This window comes from Oncorhynchus clarkii, chromosome 23, assembly GCF_045791955.1.
Source record: "Oncorhynchus clarkii lewisi isolate Uvic-CL-2024 chromosome 23, UVic_Ocla_1.0, whole genome shotgun sequence".
Taxonomy (NCBI): domain Eukaryota; kingdom Metazoa; phylum Chordata; class Actinopteri; order Salmoniformes; family Salmonidae; genus Oncorhynchus; species Oncorhynchus clarkii.
In genome coordinates, this window is record NC_092169.1 from 42,915,959 (window position 1) to 42,932,500 (window position 16,542).

Genomic DNA, 16,542 nt, shown 5'->3' on the forward strand with positions numbered 1-16,542 from the left:
TGGTTATCATCTGACTAGCACAACAACCCTCTAGTATAGTGCAGGAGGACCCTTCAGCATCTGGTTATCATCTGACTAGCACAACAACCCTCTAGTATAGTGCAGGAGGACACTTCAGCATCTGGTTATCATCTGACTAGCACAACAACCCTCTAGTATAATGCAGGAGGACACTTCAGCATCTGGTTATCATCTGACTAGCACAACAACCCTCTAGTATAGTGCAGGAGGACACTTCAGCATCTGGTTACCATCTGACTAGCACAACAACCCTCTATACCATAGTGCAGGAGGACGCTTCAGCATCTGGTTACCATCTGACTAGCACAACAACCCTCTATATTATATACAGTGGGGAGAACAAGTACTTGATACACTGCCGATTTTGCAGGTTTTCCTACTTACAAAGCATGTAGAGGTCTGTATTTTTTTATCATAGGTACACTTCAACCGTGAGAGATGGAATCTAAAACAAAAATCCAGAAAATCACATTCTATGATTTTTAAGTAATTCATTTGCATTTTATTGAATGACATAAGTATTTGATCACCTACCAACCAGTAAGAATTCCAGCTCTCACAGACCTGTTAGTTTTTCTTTAAGAAGCCCTCCTGTTCTCCACTCATTACATGTATTAACTGCACCTGTTTGAACTCATTACCTGTATAAAAGACACCTGTCCACACACTCAATCAAACAGACTCCAACCTCTCCACAATGGCCAAGACTAGAGAGATATGTAAGGACATCAGGGATACAATTGTAGACCTGCACAAGGCTGGGATGGGCCACAGGACAATAGGAGAGCAGCTTGGTGAGAAGGCAACAACTGTTGGATGAATTATTATAAAATGGAAGAAGTTCAAGATGACGATCAATCACCCTCGGTCTGGGGCTCCATGCAAGATCTCACCTCGTGGGGCATTAATGATCATGAGGAAGGTAAGGGATCAGCCCAGAACTACACGGCAGGACCTGGTCAATGACCTGAAGAGAGCTGGGACCACAGTCTCAAAGAAAACCATTAGTAACACACTACGCCGTCATGAATTCAAATCCTGCAGCGCACGCAAGGTCCCCCTGCTCAAGCCAGCGCATGTCCGTATTGCCCAGCGACAGCCCCGAAACCTGAAGGATCTGGAGAAGGTCTGTATGGAGGAGGGGGCCAAAATCCCTGCTGCAGTGTGTGCAAACCTGGTCAAGAACTACAGGAAACGTACAGTGCCTTGCGAAAGTATTCGGCCCCCTTGAACTTTGCGACCTTTTGACACATTTCAGGCTTCAAACATAAAGATATAAAACTGTATTTTTTTGTGAAGAATCAACAACAAGTGGGACACAATCATGAAATGGAACGACATTTATTGGATATTTCAAACTTTTTTAACAAATCAAAAACTGAAAAATTGGGCGTGCAAAATTATTCAGCCCCCTTAAGTTAATACTTTGTAGCGCCACCTTTTGCTGCGATTACAGCTGTAAGTCGCTTGGGGTATGTCTCTATCAGTTTTGCACATCGAGAGACTGAAATTTTTTCCCATTCCTCCTTGCAAAACAGCTCGAGCTCAGTGAGGTTGGATGGAGAGCATTTGTGAACAGCAGTTTTCAGTTCTTTCCACAGATTCTCGATTGGATTCAGGTCTGGGCTTTGACTTGGCCATTCTAACACCTGGATATGTTTATTTTTGAACCATTACATTGTAGATTTTGCTTTATGTTTTGAATCATTGTCTTGTTGGAAGACAAATCTCCGTCCCAGTCTCAGGTCTTTTGCAGACTCCATCAGGTTCTTCCAGAATGGTCCTGTATTTGGCTCCATCCATCTTCCCATCAATTTTAACCATCTTCCCTGTCCCTGCTGAAGAAAAGCAGGCCCAAACCATGATGCTGCCACCACCATGTTTGACAGTGGGGATGGTGTGTTCAGCTGTGTTGCTTTTACGCCGAACATAACGTTTTGCATTGTTGCCAAAAAGTTCAATTTTGGTTTCATCTGACCAGAGCACCTTCTTCCACATGTTTGGTGTGTCTCCCAGGTGGCTTGTGGCAAACTTTAAACGACACTTTTTATGGATATCTTTAAGAAATGGCTTTCTTCTTGCCACTCTTCCATAAAGGCCAGATTTGTGCAATATACGACTGATTGTTGTCCTATGGACAGAGTCTCCCACCTCAGCTGTAGATCTCTGCAGTTCATCCAGAGTGATCATGGGCCTCTTGGCTGCATCTCTGATGAGTCTTCTCCTTGTATGAGTTGAAAGTTTAGAGGGACGACCAGGTCTTGGTAGATTTGCAGTGGTCTGATACTCCTTCCATTTCAATATTATCGCTTGCACAGTGCTCCTTGGGATGTTTAAAGCTTGGGAAATCTTTTTGTATCCAAATCCGGCTTTAAACTTCTTCACAACAGTATCTCGGACCTGCCTGGTGTGTTCCTTGTTCTTCATGATGCTCTCTGCGCTTTTAACGGACCTCTGAGACTATCACAGTGCAGGTGCATTTATACGGAGACTTCATTACAAACAGGTGGATTGTATTTATCATCATTAGTCATTTAGGTCAACATTGGATCATTCAGAGATCCTCACTGAACTTCTGGAGAGAGTTTGCTGCACTGAAAGTAAAGGGGCTGAATAATTTTGCACGCCCAATTTTTCAGTTTTTGATTTGTTAAAAAAGTTTGAAACATCCAATAAATGTCGTTCCACTTCATGATTGTGTCCCACTTGTTGTTGATTCTTCACAAAAAAATACAGTTTTATATCTTTATGTTTGAAGCCTGAAATGTGGCAAAAGGTCGCAAAGTTCAAGGGGGCCGAATACTTTCGCAAGGCACTGTATGATCTCTGTAATTGCAAACAAAGGTTTCTGTACCAAATATTAAGTTCTGCTTTTCTGATGTATCAAATACTTATGTCATGCAATAAAATGCAAATTAATTACTTGAAAATCATACAATGTGATTTCTGGTCTCTCACAGTTGAAGTGTACCTATGATAAAAATTACAGACCTCTACATGCTTTGTAAGTAGGAAAACCTGCAAAATCGGCAGTGTATCAAATACTTGTTCTCCCCACTGTAAGAAATGTTAAGTCGTGACCATTCCTACTTTTCACCCTCCTTCCCCCACACTCTCTCCCTTCCTCCCCCACACTCACTCTCTGTCCCTCCACTCTCTTCCTCTGTCTCTCGCTCTATGTGAGAAGTAAGCAGCACAAACTACCTGATCCAGGTATATAGGGAGTAGGGTAACATTTGGGATGCAGACCACGTCATGATGAGAGAGGACTCACTGAGGAGAGAGGTGTCTGTCAATGTGTATTATATCTAGACTGAGGAGAGAGATGTCTGTCAATGTGTATTATATCTAGACTGAGGAGAGAGGTGTCTGTCCATGTCTGTTATATCTAGACTGAGGAGAGAGGTGTCTGTCAATGTGTATTATATCTAGACTGAGGAGAGAGGTGTCTGTCCATGTGTATTATATCTAGACTGAGGAGAGAGGTGTCTGTCAATGTGTGTTATATCTAGACTGAGGAGAGAGGTGTCCGTCCATGTGTATTATATCTAGACTGAGGAGAGAGATGTCTGTCAATGTGTATTATATCTAGACTGAGGAGAGAGATGTCTGTCAATGTGTATTATATCTAGACTAGACTGAGGAGAGAGGTGTCTGTCAATGTGTATTATATCTAGACTGAGGAGAGAGGTGTCTGTCCATGTGTATTATATCTAGACTGAGGAGAGAGGTGTCTGTCCATGTCTGTTATATCGAGACTGAGGAGAGAGATGTCTGTCAATGTGTATTATATCTAGACTGAGGAGAGAGGTGTCTGTCCATGTGTATTATATCTAGACTGAGGAGAGAGGTGTCTGTCCATGTCTGTTATATCTAGACTGAGGAGAGAGGTGTCTGTCCATGTCTGTTATATCTAGACTGAGGAGAGAGGTGTCTGTCCATGTCTGTTATATCTAGACTGAGGAGAGAGGTGTCTGTCCATGTCTGTTATATCTAGACTGAGGAGAGAGTTGTCTGTCAATGTGTATTATATCTAGACTAGACTGAGGAGAGAGGTGTCTGTCAATGTGTATTATATCTAGACTGAGGAGAGAGGTGTCTGTCCATGTGTATTATATCTAGACTGAGGAGAGAGATGTCTCTCCATGTGTATTATATCTAGACTGAGGAGAGAGGTGTCTGTCAATGTGTATTATATCTAGACTGAGGAGAGAGGTGTCTGTCCATGTGTATTATATCTAGACTGAGGAGAGAGATGTCTCTCCATGTGTATTATATCTAGACTGAGGAGAGAGGTGTCTGTCCATGTGTGTTATATCTAGACTGAGGAGAGAGGTGTCTGTCCATGTGTATTATATCTAGACTGAGGAGAGAGGTGTCTGTCCATGTGTATTATATCTAGACTGAGGAGAGAGGTGTCTGTCCATGTCTGTTATATCTAGACTGAGGAGAGAGTTGTCTGTCCATGTCTGTTATATCGAGACTGAGGAGAGAGATGTCTGTCAATGTGTATTATATCTAGACTGAGGAGAGAGGTGTCTGTCCATGTGTATTATATCTAGACTGAGGAGAGAGGTGTCTGTCCATGTCTGTTATATCTAGACTGAGGAGAGAGGTGTCTGTCCATGTCTGTTATATCTAGACTGAGGAGAGAGGTGTCTGTCCATGTCTGTTATATCTAGACTGAGGAGAGAGGTGTCTGTCCATGTCTGTTATATCTAGACTGATGAGAGAGATGTCTGTCAATGTGTATTATATCTAGACTGAGGAGAGAGGTGTCTGTCCATGTGTATTATATCTAGACTGAGGAGAGAGGTGTCTGTCCATGTCTGTTATATCTAGACTGAGGAGAGAGGTGTCTGTCCATGTGTGTTATATCTAGACTGAGGAGAGAGATGTCTGTCCGTGTGTGTTATATCTAGACTGAGGAGAGAGATGTCTGTCCATGTGTGTTAAATCGAGACTGAGGAGAGAGATGTCTGTCCATGTCTGTTATATCTAGACTGAGGAGAGAGGTGTCTGTCCATGTGTGTTATATCTAGACTGAGGAGAGAGATGTCTGTCCATGTGTGTTATATCGAGACTGAGGAGAGAGATGTCTGTCCATGTCTGTTATATCTAGACTGAGGAGAGAGGTGTCTGTCCATGTGTGTTATATCTAGACTGAGGAGAGAGATGTCTGTCCATGTGTGTTATATCTAGACTGAGGAGAGAGGTGTCTGTCCATGTCTGTTATATCTAGACTGAGGAGAAAGGTGTCTGTCCATGTCTGTTATATCTAGACTGAGGAGAGAGTTGTATGTCCATGTGTGTTATATCTAGACTGAGAAGAGAGGTGTCTGTCCATGTGTATTATATCTGCAGATTAGGCAGTTCCCTATATTGTGCCCTTTGACCAGAGCCGTATGTGCATGACAGTATATAGAGTATAGGGTATGATTTGGGATCCGTCTCTTCTGAAGGGCTATAGCATTGCTGTCTTACCTCTGAGGTCGGTCTGAGCGCGTCCTGCCCCAGTGTGTGTGTTCTGTCGGTTCATGTGCATGGACATGCTCAGCGGAGTGTGTCTCTGTTCCTCCAGGTAGGTCACGTCCTCCAGCTGAGCCCAGCTGGTGGCTGAGGGTGTGTATGAAGCGGGCAGTTGGGGACAGAGCAGGAGAGGTGAGAAAGAAACGGTTAGCTTTGAATCACATACAGCATTATATTAGCTCATGCCAGCATCTTGAGGCGGTTTGGCTGTCAAGCCAGGGTGAGTTAGTTCACAGTAAAGGTTAGAGAGGAGGGTGGAATGGAGGGATGCAATATGGCTGTTCCATGGAACTGTCCTCCAACCCCCTCTGAATGACTGTTCCATGGACTTGCTCCCCTCCCTCTGCGGGGCTGTTCCAGATGCCACCCAGACCCTGTGGATTAATTAACTCTGCAGACAAATATCTTATTCAAGGAGAGAAAGCCTTCACACTGACACTGCTGTGTCTGAAGGCCAGCTCTGCGGCCACTATCTTCAATGGGATTAGAAGTGTGTGTGTTTTTTTCTTCTCTGGCCCAGCTGTGGGAGCTGCAGCCTCCAAGCCAGTCAAAACAGGAAATCTTCATGACTATAAGGGATGTCTACAACAACGTCAGACCACAGCCTCAACGGGGATGTGATGGTAACAGTAGATGTACTAATGCACTGTCCAGCCAGCTATCCCACAACACATTTCAGAAATAAACTGAATGCTACTGTCTCCTCTAAAATGTGATGTTCGCCCAATCTCCCGCTCCCTTTATGAGGAGTATTATAGACAGAGATATTATAGATATAGATATTATAGACAGAGCTATTATAGATAGGGTTATTATAGATAGAGGTAATATAGATAGAGGTAATATAGACAGAGATATTATAGATAGAGTTATTATAGACAGAGGTATTATAGACAGAGATATTATAGAGAGAGGTACTATAGACAGAGGTAGTATAGACAGTGGTACTATAGACAGGTATTATAGACAGAGGTATTATAGACAGAGGTATTATAGACAGAGGTATTATAGACAGAGGTACTATAGACAGGTATTATAGACAGAGGTATTATAGACAGAGGTATTATAGACAGAGGTATTATAGACAGAGGTATTATAGACAGAGGTATTATAGACAGAGGTATTATAGACAGAGGTATTATAGACAGAGGTATTATAGACAGAGGTATTATAGACAGAGGTATTATAGACAGGTATTATAGACAGAGGTACTATAGACAGAGGTACTATAGACAGAGGTATTATAGACAGAGGTACTATAGACAGAGGTATTATAGACAGAGGTATTATAGACAGAGGTATTATAGACAGAGGTATTATAGACAGAGGTATTATAGACAGAGGTATTATAGACAGAGGTACTATAGACAGAGGTACTATAGACAGAGGTATTATAGACAGAGGTACTATAGACAGGTATTATAGACAGAGGTATTATAGACAGAGGTATTACAGACAGAGGTATTATAGACAGGTATTATAGACAGAGGTATTATAGACAGAGGTATTATAGACAGGTATTATAGACAGGTATTATAGACAGGTATTATAGACAGGTATTATAGACAGAGGTATTATAGACAGAGGAATTATAGACAGAGGTATTATAGACAGAGGTATTATAGACAGAGGTATTATAGACAGAGGTACTATAGACAGTGGTATTATAGACAGAGGTATTATAGACAGGTATTATAGACAGAGGTATTATAGACAGAGGTACTATAGACAGAGGTACTATAGACAGAGGTACTATAGACAGAGGTATTATAGACAGAGGTACTATAGACAGGTATTATAGACAGAGGTATTATAGACAGAGGTATTATAGACAGAGGTATTATAGACAGGTATTATAGACAGAGGTATTATAGACAGAGGTATTATAGACAGAGGTATTATAGACAGAGGTATTATAGACAGGTATTATAGACAGGTATTATAGACAGAGGTATTATAGACAGAGGTACTATAGACAGAGGTACTATAGACAGAGGTATTATAGACAGAGGTACTATAGACAGAGGTATTATAGACAGGTATTATAGACAGAGGTATTATAGACAGAGGTACTATAGACAGAGGTACTATAGACAGAGGTATTATAGACAGAGGTATTATAGACAGAGGTATTATAGACAGGTATTATAGACAGAGGTATTATAGACAGAGGTACTATAGACAGAGGTACTATAGACAGAGGTATTATAGACATAGGTACTATAGACAGGTATTATAGACAGAGGTATTATAGGCAGAGGTATTATAGACAGGTATTATAGACAGAGGTATTATAGACAGAGGTATTATAGACAGGTATTATAGACAGGTATTATAGACAGGTATTATAGACAGGTATTATAGACAGAGGTATTACAGACAGAGGTATTATAGACAGGTATTATAGACAGAGGTACTATAGACAGAGGTATTATAGACAGAGGTACTATAGACAGAGGTACTATAGACAGAGGTATTATAGACAGAGGTATTATAGACAGAGGTATTATAGACAGGTATTATAGACAGAGGTATTATAGACAGAGGTACTATAGCCACAGGTACTATGGACAGAGGTATTATAGACAGAGGTATTATAGACAGAGGTATTATAGACAGAGGTATTATAGACAGAGGTATTACAGACAGAGGTATTATAGACAGAGGTATTATAGACAGGTATTATAGACAGGTATTATAGACAGGTATTATAGACAGAGGTATTACAGACAGAGGTATTATAGACAGGGGTATTATAGACACAGGTACTATAGACAGAGGTATTATAGACAGAGGTACTATAGACAGAGGTATTATAGACAGGGGTATTATAGACACAGGTACTATAGACAGAGGTATTATAGACAGAGGTACTATAGACAGAGGTATTATAGACAGAGACATTATAGACAGGTATTATAGACAGAGGTATTATAGACAGAGGTGCTATAGACAGAGGTACTATAGACAGAGGTATTATAGACAGAGGTACTATAGACAGAGGTATTATAGACAGGGGTATTATAGACACAGGTACTATAGACAGAGGTATTATAGACAGAGGTATTATAGACAGAGACATTATAGACAGGTATTATAGACAGAGGTATTATAGACAGAGGTGCTATAGACAGAGGTACTATAGACAGAGGTATTATAGACAGAGGTGCTATAGACAGAGGTACTATAGACCGAGGTATTATAGACAGAGGTGCTATAGACAAAGGTATTATAGACAGAGGTACTATAGACAGAGGTACTATAGACAGAGGTATTATAGACAGTGGTATTATAGACAGAGGTATTATAGACAGAGATATTATAGACAGAGGTATTATAGACAGAGATATTATAGACAGAGGTACTATAGACCGAGGTATTATAGACAGAGGTATTATAGACAGAGGTACTATAGACAGAGGTATTATAGACAGAGATATTACAGACACCCCTCTCTCTCACTCCTCCCTCCATCCATCCATCTCTCTCCTCCCTCCATCCCTCTCTCTCACCTCCCTCCATCCCTCTCTATCACCTCCCTCCATCCCCCTCTCTCTCCTCCCTCCATCCATCCCTCTCTCTCTCCTCCCTCCCTCCACCCATCCCTCTCTCCATCCTCTCTCTCTCTCTCTCTCTCTCTCTCCATCCTGCTCACACTATCCCAACAGGCTTCTCTCTCATTAGGTAAAGTATCCCCCTCCCTCTCTCCTCCTTTTCCACCTCCTCCTTTCTTTCCTCTCCCTTCATCTTCTCAGACAGTTCTCTCCTCCTGCACTTCAAATCTCTCTCTCATGCTCCCTTTCTATCTCTCTCTCTCTTTCTCTTTTTCTCTCTGATAGAAACTGTTAAAGCCTGGAGCTTTGTCTGCCGTGGTAGACCAGCCAATCCATGGCCTCCTCTTCTCTCACCTTTCTCTCATTCCTGGCAGAGTTCCTCTGTCTAGAGTCTATGTTCTTTTGCCCATCTTAATATTTTATTTTTATTGGCCAGTCTGAGATATGGCTTTTTCTTTGCAACTCTGCTTAGAAGGCCAGCATCCTGGAGTCGCCTCTTCACTGTTGACGTTGAGACGGGTGTTTTGAGGACTTGTGAGGCGTCTGTTTCTCAAACTAGACACTATAATGTACTTGTCCTCTTGCTCAGTTGTGCACCGGGGCCTCCCACTCCTCTTTCTATTCTGGTTAGAGACAGTTTGCGCTGTTCTGTGAAGGGAGTAGTACACAGCGTTGTACGAGATCTTCAGTTTCTTGGCAATTTCTTGTGTGGAAGAGCCTTAATTTCTCAGAACAAGAATAGACTGACGAGTTTCAGCAGAAAGGTCTTTGTTTCTGGATGTTTTGAGCCTGAAATCGAACCCACAAATGCTGATGCTCCAGATACACAACTAGTCTAAAGGAGGCCAGTTTTATTGCGTTTAATCAGAACAACAGTTTGCAGTTGTGCTTACATAATTTCAAAAGTGTTTTCTAATGATCAATTAGCGTTTTAAAATGCTAAGAGTGGATTAGCTAACACAACGTGCCATTGGAACACAGGAGTGATGGTTGCTGATACGCCTATGTAGATATTCCATAAAAACAACCGTTTCCAGCTACAACAGTCACGGGGAGGCAGGTAGCCTAGTGGTTAGAGAGTTGGAGTAGTAACCGACAGGTTGCAAGATCAAATCCTGAGCTGACGAGGAAAACATCTGCCGTTCTGCCCCTGAACAAGGCAGTTAACCCACTGCTCCTAGGCCGTCATTGAAAATAAGAATTTGTTCTTAACTGACTTGCCTAGTTAAATAAAGATAAAATTAAATATATATATTTTTTACAACATTAACAATGTCTACACTGTATTTCTGTTCAATTTGATGTTATTTTAATGGACAAAAAATACATGTGCTTTTCTTTAAAAAATAAGGACATTTCTAAGTGACCCCAAACTTTTGAAAGGTAGTGTACGTTTTAGATGCAAACCTGACAGCTGGGAAAGAGATACAGTTCTGTGTGTTTCCTGTCCTTCATGAGATCACCAACATAAACACACTCGACATGACTGTCCCTTAACTGTCCACGGACCATTCCTACATTCTCAAAAATAGAAATATTGTCTAATTATTCAAACTTTTGATGTCCAAGGGTCTCTCTGTGTTCCACAGTTTGCAATTCAACTGGAACACTACAGAGCATAGAGGCAGCGTATTTTATGACCGTCCATAAAACAGCCTGCTCTCCCACTCTACGAGAGAGAACACTCTGTAGAGCGGACACACTGATCTGGACCGGAACCAACCTGATCCTTCACAGGAGCGTTATGACAACCTGAAGGGAAGGCTCGTTAATACAGCTCATCTCCCATGAATGCCTCTGTTCTGAATAGCAAGACAATGATACAGTAAGATCAGTCAGGAATGGCAGCCTGTTATGTAACTGACATTTTTAAGATGCATTTAGCCAGATTTTGGAGAATTTGAGGCATGCCATAATTGTCACAATTCGATACGCATATACATTTTCTCCGTAATGTTCCCTTCTCCTCAATGTGTTTTGGCTAAAAGCTTTTGAAGAAAATAACTCTGCACTCTGTTATTTACACACACATGCCAGGGAGTTTTCAGAACACTTGATTTTAGAGTTGCAGCCTCAACATGGAGATAAGAGAACAGAATGTGCAAAATAAACATATTTTCCCCGGAATCACACAAATGACTGTCATCATTCTCTTGCTCTGTTCAGAGAAACAGGGGGAGGAGGGACACTTCATAAGGTCACAGTCAAGGTTAATCTGTAGGTCAAAGGTCAAAGGTTAGGATATATGTGTAGATTATATGTGACTTGTTTCAGGAAGCTAGGCGTATGTCGCGGGTCACTACTTTACAGGAGAGCTGTTTGAACGTAAACGTAAAAAAATCTAAATCGTTTTTTTGGCATCTGTAAATACAAATAAAATTGTTAAATAACCAGCATAGTTGGTTAAGCCACAGGAAAAGCCAGCGACCTTCCCGCTACATATGATTGGCTGAGATAATGAGTGGGTGTCACGCATCCCTCCGGAACTTTCATTCGCACACCTGTACCCTATTCCCATTGACTAGTACTTGTATAAGTGTGCCCTTCGGTTTCCATTAGGGTGTCGATTATTGTTACAATGTCTGTTTTATTTATTTATTTTTATTTCACCTTTATTTAACCTGGTAGGCTAGTTGAGAACAAGTTCTCATTTACAACTGCGACCTGGCCAACTGCGACCTGGCACCTGTTGGTGCGTGTGAGTACCTGTGCTGTGTGTATTGGGCTTTCGTGCCCTTGTGGATTGCGCAGGTGATTACGGGTCTCGTCCCGTGTGTTAATCATTGTGCGCGTGTGTTATTTATTTGAAGTACTCCTCGCTATTTTGTTATGGTTTCAACCCTGTGTTTTTGTATAGTGTTTGTTAGATCTTAGTCTCCGTGCCTTTACACAACACGTCGTAATTTGGGTACAATAAAAAAATATATATTAAGCATTCCTGCATCTGTCTCCCGAATCATTTTAAACAGCGTGACAGTGGGTTGGACATGCAGAGATGTGTTTGGATTGGTCTGCCATATATACTTCTATCTATTTCAGCTGGTCTGTTTGTGTAGGTAATCCTGTCTAACGTGGCTTTAAAAAAAAGTACTGTGTATAAACTTTTGACAAAAGATTAAACTAGTATCCATTTCAGAGCACTCTCGTCTGAGTGTGCCAGATGCCGGCTAGCTGACGTTAGATGGCTGCCTTGCTAGTTAACATTTAGTTTATAATCTGTCTGTAGTAACGTTATCTCAGAATGCCATTTTCCATTGCTAGTTAAAGCCTAATGTTAGATAGCTAACTAGCAAACATTGAACCTATTCAATCGGTTTGTATTTTGCTGTACTCTATGGATTAGGATTATGACTCATTGTTAAGACAGCATGTCTAAACAAAAGACTCCACTTCACCAGGTGATTACATTACCCATCAAGTTAGCCAGGTCTGTCTGACTGTGGTTATGGCTATCTATTGTATAATAATGCCAAAATATTTGTATCTGGAATTTGTCTTTCAGCATCAGTAAAACTCACCTGACCTCCACCAGTCATACAAGTAGAACGGTCTAATACCTCCCATCAAAAAAAGGAGCTGGCCCAAGCAAGCACAGGTTACACCTGAAGCATGAGGACTTGTGGCGAGTGCAGCGAACTTCATCAACAACTACGCAGATGAGCTGAAATACCTTCTATGCTCGCTCCGAGGCAAGCAACACCGAATCATGCATGAGAGCATTAGCTGTTCCGGATGAATGATCCGAATGATGAATGATTACTGACCCGTAGCACTCACGTCTGTAGCCACTAAGTGCTTTCAAAGGCTGGTTATGGCTGGACAAAAATAACACCTATATGTAAGAATAATATTCATTGACTACAGCTCAGCATTCAACACCATAGTGCCCTCAAAGCTCATCACTAAGCTAAGGACCCTGGGACTAAACACCTCTCTCCGCAACTGGATCCTGGACTTCCTGACGGGCCGACCCCAGGTGATAAGAGTAGGTAACAACACATCCACCACACTGATCCTCAACAAGGGGGCCCCTCAGGGGTGCATGCTCAGTCCCCTCCTGCACTCCCTGTTCACTCATGACTGCACGGCCAGGCCCGACTCCAACACCATCATCAAGTTTGCCGATGACACAACAGTGGTAGGTCTGATCACCGACAACGATGAGACAGGCTATAGGGAGGAGGTCAGAGACCTGGCCATGTGATCAAGGCAAAGAAGATGATTGTGGACTATAGTAAAAGGAGGACCGAGCATTCTCATCGATGGGGCTACAGTGGAGCAGTTTGAGAGCATCAAGTTCCTTGGTGTCCACATCACCAACAAACTATCATGGTCCAAACACACCAAGACAGTCGTAAAGAGGGCACGACAAAGCCTATTCCACATCAGGAGACTGAAAAGATTTGGCATGTGTTGTCAGATCCTCAAAAGGTTTTACAGCTGCACCATAGAGGGCATGGTTGCATCACTGCCTGGTATGGCAACTGCTCGGCCTCCGACCGCAAGGCACTACAGAGGGTAGTGCATATGGCCCAGTACATCACTGGGGCCAAGCTTCCTGCAATCCAGGACCTCTATATCAGTCGGTGTCAGAGGAAGGCCCTAAAAATGGTCAAACTCTAGCCACCCTAGACATAGACTGTTCTCTCTGCTACTGCACGGTAAGCAGTACCGGAGCACCAAGTCGAGGTCCAAAAGGCTTCTTAACAGCTTCTACTACCAAGCCATAAGACTCCTGAATACCTACCCAGATCCCTCTTTTACGCTGCTACTCTCTGTTCATTATCTATGCATAGTCAAATTAACTCTACCTACATGTACATATTACCTCGACTAACTGGTGTCCCCGCACATTGACTCTGTACCGGTACCCCCTGTATATAGCCACACTATTGTTATTTTACTGCTGTTGTTCAATTATTTGTTCTATATTTTACTCAACACTTACTGCTGCTGCTCTGTTTATCATCCATGCATTGTCACTTTATTTTTTGTAATCTTTTTTTCCCACTTCAGTTTATTTTAGTAAATACTTTCTTAACACTTTTTTGTCTTTAAACTGCATTGTTGGTAAAGGGGTAGCAAGTAAGCATTTCACCTGTCGTATTCGGATGCATGTGACAAGTTCAATTTGATTTGATTTGAATTTGACTCACCTGCGACAGAGTTAGGGCGAGGCATGAGGCACAGAGGGATGGAGTGAGCAGACATGCTGTCCAGGTGTCTCTCTGGGATCTTGTTGAGGCTGTAGGTGGAGGCAGCCATGTTCTCGTCCACACGGTACAGGAACGAATCCATACCAGACCTCTGGCTCTGCCACAGCTTCAGGTTGCTGCCCCGCGAGAAACCCCCCTCACTGTATTTACCCCCACGCTCAGCGTTCTCAGGGTAGGTAGTCAGGGTGGCTGGAAGGAAGGAAGGAACAACCAAAGTAGAGGAGAGGGGTCAGGGGTAAGAGTGAAGGAAGGGTTGCCTTAGCCCAAGATGTACTCTTAAGGGGCCTAACACAGACTGTCTCTGGAAGACAAAACAGACACATACTCCATCTAAACGTGAATCAATTCTCAATTGCGATTCGGGTTCCAGAAACATTTTTTATTTATTTCACCTTTATTTAACCAGGTAGGACAGTTGAGAACAAGTTCTCATTTACAACTGCGACATGGCCAAGATAAGCAAAGCAGTATGACAAAAACAACAACACAGAGTTACACATGGGATAAACAACAGGTAGTTGGTTGGATGGGCCATTTACAGATGGGCTGTGTACAGCGGGAGATATAAGTCTCCAGCTTCAGTGATGTTTGAAATTTGTTTCAGTCATTGGCAGCAGAGAACTGGAAGGAAAGGCAGCCAAAGGAGGTGTTGGTTTTGGGGATGACCAACACCCACCCGGAGCGCGTGCTACGGGTGGGTGTTGCTATGGTGACCAGTGAGCTGAGAAAAGGCGGAGCTTTACCTAGCAAAGACTTCTAGATGACCTGGAGCCAGTGGGTTTGGAGATGAATATGTAGCGAGGACCAGCCAACGAGAGCATACAGGTCGCAGTAGTGAGTAGTATATGGGGCTTTGGTGACACAATGGATGGCACTGTGATAGACTGCATCCAATTTGCTGAGTAGAGTGTTGGAGGCTATTTTGTAAATGACACCGCCAAATTCAAGGATCCGCAGGATAGTCAGTTTTACGAGGGTATGTTTGGCAGAATGAGTGAAGGATGCTTTGTTGCGAAATAGGAAGCCAATTCTAGATTCAATTTTGGATTGAAGATGCTTAATGTGAGTCTGGAAGGAGAGTTTACAGTCTAGCCAGACACCTAGCTATTTACAGTTGTCCACATAGGCGGGCGGGTGTGGGTAGCGATCGGTTAAAGAGCATTCATTTAGTTTTACTAGCGTTTAAGAGCAGTTGGAGTCTTTTTCAAGGTTTGCTAACACAGTGTCCAAAGAAGGGTCAGATGTATACAGAATGGTGTCGTCTGCGTAGAGGTGGATCAGAGAATCACCAGCAGCCAGAGCGACATCATTGATATATACAGAGAAAGGAGTCGGCACGAGAATTGAACCCTGTGGCACCCCCATAAAGACTGCCAGAGGTCCGGACAACAGGCCCTCCGATTTGACACACTGAACTCTATCTGGGAAGTAGTTAGTGAACCAGGCGAGGCAGTCATTAGAGAAACCAAGGCTGTTGAGTCTGCCGATAAGAATGTGGTGATTGACAGAGTCGAAAGCCTTGGCCAGGTCGATGAAGACGGCTGCATGGTACTCTTTTCTATCGATGGTGGTTACGATATTGTTTAGGACCTTGAGCGTGGCTGAGGTGCAGCCGTGACCAGCTCGGAAATTGGATTGCATAGCGGAGAATGTACGGTGGGATTCAAGATGGTCGGTGATCTGTTTGTTCACTTGGCTTTTGAAGACTTTAGAAAGGCAGGGCAGGATGGATATAGGTCTGTAACATAAAGCCCTTAACTTTCATATTACATCCAAATAATTTACACTTACTGTACTACGTTTTAACCGGTTTTATCACAGTTTTAGCCGATAGTATATATCAGTGACAACACGTTTCTGGCAGCTTTCTTCCATTACACAAAGGTGTTCGGAACATGCTACTGTAGATAGCTAATTAACACAGGTCGTCCCTTTGTCTTCCATCTGTCTTCAGTAACATGCATTGTAACATGGAGATATGGCCGTGTGGGAACACTAACCCTATAAAGGTGTGTTTTAACATTTTGTTTTCTAGAAAATTAATACCCACTAACATGAAAGATAAGGTCCTTATGCTTCCAAAACCGTAACGCAAGTGTTGCATGTTAATGTTCAGACCAAGAGTCAGGGCTCTTAACAAAACAAAACATACAGAAGACCCCTTCGTCCAATGACTCTTATGTATAATGTAATGGAACTGAGAGTCATGATCAAGGGCTAGG

The 16,542-nt window shown here is 42.4% G+C and overlaps 1 protein-coding gene across 1 annotated transcript in view; it reads right to left on the reverse strand.

The window, feature by feature from the left end:
* The window catches only part of LOC139381399 (protein TANC2-like), a 197,753-nt gene that overhangs the window by 76,583 nt on the left and 104,628 nt on the right, over positions 1 to 16,542 (reverse strand). Inside the window, exons 4-5 of the mRNA XM_071124899.1 lie at positions 14,261 to 14,509; positions 5,506 to 5,637 (exon numbers count right to left, since the gene is read on the reverse strand). Coding sequence (XP_070981000.1) covers positions 5,506 to 5,637; positions 14,261 to 14,509 — 381 coding nt within the window. The remainder of the gene's footprint in view (positions 1 to 5,505; positions 5,638 to 14,260; positions 14,510 to 16,542) is intronic.